Here is a 10,956-nt window from a genome sequence, read left to right on the forward strand (position 1 = left end):
CCATTAACACAGCTCCTAAAAAATTTGGATATAGATTTCAGGTGGGAAAGAATTGAAGGACTGTCCTTTTACTATCAACAAAGGAGATATAGAATTGACACATTGGAAAAAGCTAATGAAATAGAAATAAAATTGAAAAGAGAATACAAAGAGAACGGAGGAAAAAAACAAGGAAGAGAATACCCAGCAAGAGAGTGGAAACCGAGGAAACATAACGAAAAGGAAAAAGACATAGAAAAACAAAGACAAGAAGAAAAAGAAATAGAAAGATTTACTCCATTAGAAAGAACAGAAATAGACTTGCTGTCTTGAAATCAAGAGATATTATAAGAAAGAATTATATTGTTAAGATTACTAACAGCTATTCTAGATATTTCTGGAAAAATAAGTGTATACTTTATATCATTCTGTAATTAAGCTTACAAAATAAAAGGGGTGGAAGGGGTGGAACAATCACAACACAACAATGACAACTAAATTAATTTCGTGGAATGTAAAAGGGATAAATTCCAAATACAAAAGGAGCATCATTTTCCACCAGCTCGAGAAATTAAAAGGTGATATTATTTGCATACAGGAGACAAAAATTAAATCGGAAGAAATAAAATATTTAAGAAATCCAAAATTAGGTGAATGCTATACAGCTACCTTGGATAAGAAGAAAAAAGGGGTAGCATTATATATCAGTAAAAAATACAATTCTAAAGAAATATTTCATGATGAAAATGGATCATGTATTGCAGCGGAAGTGAAATTAAGGAATTGTACAACATTGGTTGTAGGAATTTACGCGCCACATGAAAATAAAGAGAAATATTTTGATAAATTACATGAGAAAATTCAAGAGCTTGATTATGAAAACATTATAGTACTAGGAGACTTTAATGGAGTAATAAATCCAATTATTGATAGAAAATCCAATGACGGTAAAAACATGAAAAAGAATCAAGGCAAGCTACCTAAGACCTTTTTTCGAATGATAGAAGATCTAAATCTTTTGGATGTGTGGAGATATAAATATGGTCAATCAAGAAACTTCACCTTTTTTTCAGAAGTGCATAACTCCTTTGCTAGAATAGATTTATTTTTAGTGTCAAAAACTTTACTTCCATATATTCAGTCATCAGAAATTTTAGGAAAGCCAGTTTCAGACCATAATCCTATTATATTGACCATACAAGAAAAAAAATTGAATTACACTTGGAGATTAAATGGAGACCTGTTAAATGATGAACAACTGACAAAACGTGTAAAAGAAGAAATGAGATGGTACTTTAAAGAAAACATAACAGATGAAATCCCAATGAAAACTATATGGGATGCAAGCAAAGCAGTAGCGAGAGGAATTTTTATTAAGATAAATAGTGAACAAAAAAAGAAAAAGAAAATGGAAGAGACACATTTACAAAATAAATTAAAACAAAAAGAAAAAGAATGGAAAGAAAAGGGTGACAAAAAATTAAAAATAGAAGTGGAAATATTACAAGAAAAATTAAAAGCATTGTCTATTCAAGAAATCACAACTAAATTAAGAACAATTAAGCAAAGGAATTTTGAATCCGGAAATAAAGCTGGGAAACTATTGGCACAAAAAATTAAAAAAATAAGAAGAAAAAAGATTATTAATGAAATAAAATATAATGATAAAAGATATACCACACAAAATGAAATTATAGAGAAATTTACAAAGTACTATGAAGAATTGTATGATAATGAGACAGATATGGAAAATAAAAACATTAAAATTAAACAGTATTTAAATAAACTGAACCTAAAAACAATAAACGAAGTTCAAAAACAAAATTTGAATAAAGAAATTACAGACAAAGAAATTATGGAAGCAATACAAAAGCAAAAATTGGGAAAAGCTGCGGGTCCGGATGGGATATCAGCAATCTACTATAAAAAATTAAAGGAAGAACTGTTAGAACCATTAAAACAAACATTCAACGAAATAAATAAGCATGGCGTACCTGAAACCTGGAAGGAAGCATTAATAACAGTCATCCCTAAAGGTGAAAAAGATCATACTGATATAAGGAATTACAGACCCATCTCACTCACTAACGTAGATTATAAAATATTTTCATCCATATTGGCAAACAGGCTAAAAAATGTCTTGATAGAATATATACAAGAAGACCAAAATGGATTTATACCTGGACGTTATGGACAGAATAATATCAGAACATTTATAAATATTTTGGAACATTATGAACAGCATAGTGAAAAAAAATTGGCATGTATCCTGCTTGATGCAGAGAAAGCTTTTGACCAAGTGGATTGGAAATTTTTATTTGAAGTTATAAAAAGGATTGATCTAGGAGAAGAGTTTGGGAGATGGATAAAAAAGATATATACGGAACAGAAAGCATACTTACTCATTAACGAGGAGAAATCTAAATGCTTTAAGGTTAAAAGGGGAACAAGACAAGGATGTCCCTTGTCTCCATTACTGTTTATTTTGATCTTAGAAATTTTGATTAATAAAATAAAAGGAGAAGAATCAATTAGAGGGGTTAAAGTTAGAGAAATTGAATATAAACTAAAAGTATTTGCTGATGATATAATTTTCTTTCTAGATGATCCAAACAAAAGCATAAATTTACTAATTCAGACAATTAAGGAATATGGAATTTTAGCGGGATTTAAAATCAATGCAGGAAAAACCATGATCCTTACAAAAAATCTTCCAAAAAATGAAGAAAAAGAACTTAAAGAAATATCAGGGTTTAGTATTGTTAACAAAGTTAAATATTTGGGTATTTACTTTACCAAAAGAAACACCGAATTATTTCAGAATAATTATACAAAAACATGGACAGAGATTAAAAAAGACTTAGAAAAATGGTCTAAATATAAATTATCCTTCTTGGGCAAAATTGCCTTAATTAAAATGAATATACTTCCAAGATTTATGTACTTGTTCTCTAATATTCCAATTATTGTTAATGAAAACTGTTTTGTTCTATGGCAGAAGGAACTAAGCAAATTTTTGTGGGAAGGTAAAAGAGCAAGGGTTAAATGGAAACTTTTAACGGAAGATAAGCTACGAGGGGGATGTAACCTACCAAATTTTAAGTTATATTATTATGCGGTATGTCTCAAGTGGCTAGAGGAGTGGTTCAAACTGGAGAATAAAAATGTGTTGAATATTGAAAAAGATAATTTGAATATGGGGATACACGCATATATGTGGTACATGAAACCCAAAAATAATAGTTTGTTTAATCATCATGTCATAAGAAAAGCTTTGCTCAAAGTCTGGTACAAAATCAGATATCAATTCTATAAGAATATTCCTCCTTGGGTATCCATACAAGAAGCCTATTACAGTAGAACTAAAGATAAAGAAGCTTCTTGGTTAAGATATGGAGATATAATAAATAAAACGTCAGAAGGTAAATATAATATGAAAACTATAGAGGAACTGAAAGAAAAAGGGAAAATTAAAGATTGGTTTTTATATAACCAAATAAATAATCGTTTTAAAACAGACAGTAAAACCTTTGGACTGACAATGGAAAATAATGAGATAGATAAAATAATGTTGGATCAAAAAGGAAAACATATATCAAAATACTACAAAATATTAAAAGAAAGAGATCTGGAGGATGAAACCATCAAAAGTAGTATGGTAAGATGGGCACAGGATATTAAGAAAACAATAACAACAGACGAATGGGAAAAATCATGGAAAGATACAAATAAATTTACCCTGTGTCAAAATTATAAAGAAAATTACATCAAGATGCTATATAGATGGTATTTAACCCCCCAAAAAATACATTATATATATAAATCAGGTGATACTAAATGTTGGAAATGTGGAAAACCCGAAGGAGATTTTTTCCACATGTGGTGGACATGTAATATAACAAAAGAATTCTGGCAAAAAATTCACGGAACTATTCAAAAGATCTTAGGAATTAATATACCATTTGAAGCAAAGCTATTTTTATTGAATATGACACATAATATAAAATCCATAAAAAATAACAGAATTATTTTGTACATGATTACATGTGCAAGAATTTTATATGCCCAGTACTGGAAAAGTATCTCTAATCCATCAATAGAAGACTGGCTGATTAAAATATACGAGGCAAAAAATATGGACATAATATCTGCCTCATTAAGAGGAAAGGATAAAAACCAGATAGAAGAAGAATGGAAATGTCTTAATGAAGAAAGAGATGACACATAATAAAGGATAAATAACAAATGAATACTATCTGACAAAATTATATCAATACAGGAACTGACAAACATAGAAGCATAAATATCAGGAGTAAACAAATAAATATTTCATGATATGGGAATACTCAAGTGTAAAGGAAGTATGGCTAGAGAGTCAAAGAATTCAAATATCTTTTGTAAATAGTCTATATGTTGTGTGTTTGTATATGATTAGAAGGTAATGTCAAGTAATGTAACTCATAGTGCTTGTGCTAGACGTTTATTGGTTTGTGTATTAGGTTGCTTGTTTGTTTGGTGTTTTGCTTTCCTCTTATGCACTTTTTATATGTAATGTTCTATTCTAAATAAATACTTTAAAAAAAAAAAAAAAAAAAAAAAAAAACTTGCCAGTGGTCTTTTATTGGCATCTTGATTCCTCCACCCTGCAAAGACTTTAACTAGTTCTGATACACTACTGAAGTGAGGTAGCTGGATGCTAGCAAAGGAAGTCTTACCTTCCCATACAAGAGAGAGAGAGAGAGAGAGATATGCTTATTGTTCCCTTTACCTTCATTTAATCCAAAACAGAACTCTTGAGTCACTTTCCCCAGCTTCGTGGAAGTTATACTTGTTTCTCATTCAGCTTGCACACATCCCTGTGACAGAGATGGATGACCTATGTGAGCTCTGTTTTAGATGAGATGTAGAATGGAAAAACAAAAAGCGTGGGACGCTTTCTGTTCTTCTCATGTCACCATCCCTCAAACCATTACTCTAAAATCTCTATGTAACTTCCTTTTGTAGCTTTGTTCTCTTGTTAAACTGTTTTGTGTTAATTTGTCCTGGTGCTTAACTTAAATCTTCTTCCCACTGCTGAATGAATGCCACAGTTCCTCTCCAAGCTTCCATGGTCAAAATGAATATTTGTTGCACCCTTTAAAAATTTTTTTATTTAAACATTAATAGCATATTTCCCCTCTTCTTTAATATGAATTAAATTGCATCCAGTTCCATTTCTTTTCTTTTCTTTTTTTGTGGGATCTGTCTTCTAAACCCTTCATCATCCTTCATCATCAGTTCTCTGAATCGCTTTCAAGAATTAGGAGAACAATTCACCATTCAGAACAGTTTTTAATATATGTATTTGTATTATCTTGATACAGCAAAGCTTCTGCTTCATACATTTATTGATCAGAAACAGAAAGCAGCATATGGTTGTGTTGTACTGTAGCTTTACTTTAATTTTGAATGTTTTCTTAACTCTTTTTTGCCTTCTGTAATAAAATTGCAAATGATTTGGATGGATGTCCCCCCTCCCCCAAGAAGCTGGAAACCTCAAACGTTTTTTTCTTAACATAGGAAGAAGTGTTTTAGATCTTCTAAGATGTATCTGCTTCTTGTGATCAGAATAATTTACAGAATATTCTTGTTCTTCTTTTATTGTCTAATAATCTAATATGTATTTTGATAGCAGCTGTATCGAAAGACAGGCATTCAAATACAATATGTTGGTCAATATCTTATCCAGAAAATCTGTTTAAATAAATGAAGCATTTCCTCATCCCAAAGCTGATACGGTTAATGAAACTTTTGCAATAAGAGTGGAGAAATTGTATGACTGGCAGCATTCCAGACTATTCTTTTCCAAATTACATCCATATGATGTGGTAAATGTTGTGGATCTTTTCTTTTTGGTATAAAAGTCTTGTAAACCATCCATTTAAATAACAATAACATTACAAGCCAGAAAGATTCAACAAGGTTTTAACTAACTTGGATTCATTGAACTAGCAATTTGACAGAATGGTCTGTTTTTGGAAGTGCAGCATGGAAGGACTAATTACCAAGATCATTGGCTTTTTGTTGTTGCTGGTTTTACCGGTTTTGCTAATGAGTGAAAGAACTATTTTTACATGATCCATAAGCATAATATAATGAGGGTCCCAGAACTACAAGAGGAGCAGTGGGTGGTCAATAATGTAGGATAAGAACAAGATCTCTGCTGCTTATTTTGTTTTCCTATCCCAGTATGATAGGTTACAACATGTGTAAATATTTTGTTTATCCAAATCTGTGAACACCTGACAGTCAAATCTGAAAAAATGGAAAAGATGCTGGTGACACAAAGGTGTTCTGGCCATTGGAGAAGCAAAGTCTACTGCAACTGGCAATGATTGCTCAAGACCTCGTGAAAAGTTATTTCTCTCCCTTGCTATGTGATGTCTAAATATAAAATAAAAAAACACTAGAGATTTCAGATACTGAGCCTGTGACTCAGTTTTCACTATGGAGCTTTGGGTCTTCCCTGCTTGCTAACATTTCTCTTCAACAGGTGTGTTTTCAATTGAACTTTGTTAAATTTAAAGTAAATCATGACTCTTTTTCTCTCTTATCTTTCAGGATGATGTGAAGCTTCAAGAGACTGTAGATTCGTCTGTTTCACTTATCACAGCTTTAATGAGGGACAGGAATCCTGTCTTTGTTGGCCAAATTCTAGTAGCATGAAAAGGAATGGCAGATTTTTCAAGAAGACTTTTTACAGTCTTTCATATTTTTTTAAAGAAATGGGTGTGTCTGTATCCATATTAGGAGGGAAACTGTTATCTACAAATATGCAAATTGCTTCATTATAAACAACATTTTGACTGAAATAAAATACAGAAGACTACTGAGTGCATCTCAAGCTATCTAGTATGGGAGACCAGCATTTTTTCTCCCAGTGTTCCTGAGGTTGGCTTCATATTTGTACCATATGAACTGTGTTAGTATAGTTTCCTGGAAACATGCTATGGACCAGTAGACTGGCATCAAACTACAGACTCCTACTTTGAACAACACTGCACTGAAAATAAATTTACCATCAAAAGAAAATGGGGACTTAAGTACAATTGAAGTTACCTTTGTACTTTGGATGAAAATATGAATATATAAGAGGAAGATATAATATAAAATAAAGGTATTATAAGGTACATAAAGTTGAGCTGTATGCTGCCTTGAGTGCGTTTCAGCAAAATAATAATGAAATATGATATATAGGTTTATTTGTGTTCTAACCAGGCATGAATGCAGAGCAAATGAAAATCTATTTAGGCTGAATGAGCTCAACTGTAGTATCCTTAAATTAATCCACAAGGCGATCTAAGCATGTATGTAACTTATCTTTTGAAATAAATGGAACTAATTTACAGTTTGGTGCATGTTTACTTGGAAATAGATTCCTTTGTGTTTAGTGGCACTTGTGATCGATGTGGGGATGACTACTGGGGAGGAGAGGGATGTGCTGGCTTTCCATAGGACTTTGGAGGTCTTCCATCCCACTTCCCCAATTGGCCCAAATGTCCTTCATACCTCCTTGCATTTTTGTTTTGGTCTTAATTTCTTATACAAAAAAAAAAGTGAGGTGATGGGCCTCAACAGCATGGAGGAGGCAGAAAGCAGCTCATCTATACTATTTTTGCCATCCCTGGTTTACACAGAAGGAGGTTCCATTAAGTGTTGGTAGCTCTTTACATAAGACAACTGTGGAAGGTCAGGGACTGTATTCTGGTTACATTGTAACACTGTTAATCTAGGAAAGCATTTTTGCTACCAATTTGTTGTTAATTGTCATCAGATCAGTTTCAATTTATGACTGCTCTATAAATGAGAGCCAGTATGGCATAGTGGCTTGAGTTTTGGACTACGACCCTGGAGACCAGGGTTCAATTCTCTTTTCAGTCATGAAAACCCCCAGGTAACCTTGGGCAAGTCACACACTCTCAGCCCCAGAAAATCCTGGTCCTTAGAGTCACCATAAATCAGAAATTATTTTAAGGCCCAGAACAGCAAATAAATGAGAAAACTTCAAGACACCCTGTTATTTCACTTGCTTGTTATTTTACTGCCTAGAAATGCTGTGTTCCTTTCCAACTTCTGCAGAATGCTCTTTAACATGAATGATCACTAAATCTGGCATTTCATGTATTTAAGTTGTTCTTTTTTCTTTTCTTTTTCTTTTTTTTTCTTGCTGATTCTGATATGATATGGAATATTTAACTCATAAATATAATCATCAACATTCCGAGTTGCATTTTAAACTACCTACTGGAGTATATGTATTCATCTGATCAGCTAGCTTGGAGAAGCCATTTCTTCTGGGGCTTGCATGCAGACCCTTGAATAACATCTGTAAAAAGTAGTGCCTCCCCATCAGTCTTCAGATAGGAAGGCAAACTCAATAGAAGTACTGTCTAAACTACAGTTTTTTCCTATTTTATTTGTATGTCTATTCACTGGGATTAGGAGAACCCTCACATTTAGAAAGTTACCCATTGGAACCCCTTTTACCAAACAAACAAAAAAGTTAAGGAGCCATACCGGAGCATAGTAAAAGGCTCTGATCTGGAGGTGATGTATAGCTATCCTGACGTATGTATAGTAAAAAAGGATAGGGCTATTTTAATTAATTTATTTAATTCCCTTGTCAAGCTATCCATGTCATCAGCCACTACTATATCTTCCATACCCTCCAACTGCCCTGGTTTGTTAGGGACAATTGCAATTCATTCTCTGTTGCTCCCACTTTTTCAAAAACATTTCAAATGTCCCAGATTCTCTCTCTTCCTTCTCCCATTTTCCCCTTCATCATTGTGCACACTGAGTTCAAAATGCAAAAGTACTTTGCATTTAACTCTTTGGGGAAGAGGAATGATGAGGTGGAGTCTTGTTCTTTTGTCTTCTCAGTAGGCCCAGAAAAAAAGCAAACTGCTGAAGCCTCTCCTAACTTTTGCCATAACAACCACACTGTGATGTTGCTTGGTCACACATCCTGGTTTTTATCATATCAAATGTTGGAGGGTATGAATTGGTGGTGAATCCTACAGTTTAGCTTGGTGTTGCATGAAGAACTATTTCCTTTATATAAGTTAAATTTCCTCCATGTAGTCTCCATGTAGTGGATAACTTGAGGATCTAGTACAGTCGGCCCTTAGTATCTACTGAGGTTTGGTTGTTGGATACCCTGGGGATATCAAAATCCATGAATGCACAATTCCCATTAAATACAATAGTGTAGTAAAATTGTGTCCCTTATATAAAAGAGCAAAATCAAGGTCTGGTTTTTTTGCATGTGTACATATGTGTTTGTACGCACATGCATGCGTGCACACACACACAGAGACTATTCTCAAGCCATAGATGGTTGAATCCGTGGATGCAGTGGGTCAACTGTATTAGAAGAGGGGCAGGTTCAAGTATTACAAAGAAATAAAAGTTTATTTCTGTCTATTTTCTGTGTACCATGCATAATTCTATATACTTTGTCATATTTCACCATTGGAGACTTATGGTTAGTTGCCTCTTCTTTAAGATTCATTTATATCATATTAACATTAAGTATGAATGAACTAGCACCAGTTATGTTTATGTTCTTCAACTGAATGTTTTTGCACAATGTATAAATAAGTGTGTAAAGGGAATGAAAACAAATCTGGTTAATGTTTAATAAGCATGATACAATTTTGTGTGCTTACATGGTTATTCATGCACAACTTAGTTGAGGTTGACTTAAAGTTTATTAGTCATTTCACGTATTCTTTTGAACATCTGGAAGAGAATAACAAATGCTTATATTCTGACTGCTTGGTCATATTCTTGGGTGCAGTTTTGTTTAATGCAGTTAAAGCTCACTAATTATCACAGAGTTGATTGAACAATCACATCATTTTTGTGCAGTGATTCCAATTTTTAGGTCATTGTTGCTGATAATTTTTTGAGCTCACTCCAAGGAATATAGTGAAATGCAAGCAGGTACTCAGAAAAGGAGATGAAACAACCACACAAAGCTTGTAGCACACACAGGCAGGCTGGTGTGCTCTGGTTGTTTAACACCACAGCTTTCATAATACCTGATCCCTCACCATTGCTCATGCTGGCAGTTAGTGTCACTGAGAGTTAGATGTCCAAAACATCTGGAGGGTACCAAGTTACTTATTCCTTTCTCGAGGGGGATGACCATATGAACTAACAGAGAATTGTAAAAGCAAACAAATGAGATGACTGCCCTAGAGAGAGTCTGTCATGTCATTCTTTTGTTCTTCACAAACAATTAGTTTGTCAGTTTTCCTTACGTACATTGTGCAATTCCAGTTGAGCCTCAGCAGTCCTCAAAAGGGGGCAACTACACAAAACATATATTCTCACATTTTTCTAAATGATGGGGCAGATAATCTGAGTAGAGTTACCTTTGCTTAGGCATACATAAAAATGTCAGAAGGATTAACTATGAATCCAAAACTAGATTCCCCCCCACCTTACCTCTGCTATAAAATCATAGAGCTTTGAGCCACTCTTCATTTCCTCTTTGCTACATGGGGTTACTAAGGGCCTACCTTGTAGGGTTACTGCATGGGTACAAAGACTGTATTCATTATCTCAATAACCATATAGAGTTTGGTGGTGGTGGTGATGATGATGATGAATCCTGTTACAGATGATCCACTGAATAGATATATAAAAGTCTCATTCATTCAGTGGGTCTGCTATATTACAATAGCAATAGCAAGTACATTTCTATACAACTAAAGATTAAAAATAGTTTGTTATCTTCATCTTCCTTCTTAGATTGTCAAATGGCTTATTTTTACTGATTATTTTTGTTGAAATGTAAATTTTACAACATTGGTGTTTTTTGCTACTGTTATAGAATCATTATATTCGAAGTCTCCAGAATCATGCAACTGCAAATGTCTGTCAAAACTCATGGTGCACAAAAACATTTCTGCATTTTAATTTATCCAA

General features: G+C 33.3%; 1 protein-coding gene across 7 annotated transcripts in view; it reads left to right on the top strand.

Moving 5' to 3' along the window:
* Positions 1–7,364, top strand: part of CRPPA (CDP-L-ribitol pyrophosphorylase A) — a 72,052-nt gene extending 64,688 nt beyond the window's left edge. For 5 of the 7 annotated variants that reach the window (XM_089533128.1, XM_089533131.1, XM_089533132.1 and 2 more), the window contains one exon: positions 6,580–7,364. In XM_089533128.1, the coding sequence (XP_089389254.1) occupies positions 6,580–6,684 (105 nt within the window). In that variant the 3' untranslated portion in view covers positions 6,685–7,364. The remainder of the gene's footprint in view (positions 1–6,579) is intronic. The other 2 variants (XR_016281942.1, XR_016281944.1) reach the window with 2 other exon arrangements.
* Positions 7,365–10,956: the final 3,592 nt, after the last annotated feature.

Source organism: Sceloporus occidentalis, unplaced genomic scaffold (assembly GCF_023333645.1).
Source record: "Sceloporus occidentalis isolate IW3139 unplaced genomic scaffold, rSceOcc1.0.p SCAF_7, whole genome shotgun sequence".
Lineage (NCBI taxonomy): Eukaryota > Metazoa > Chordata > Lepidosauria > Squamata > Phrynosomatidae > Sceloporus > Sceloporus occidentalis.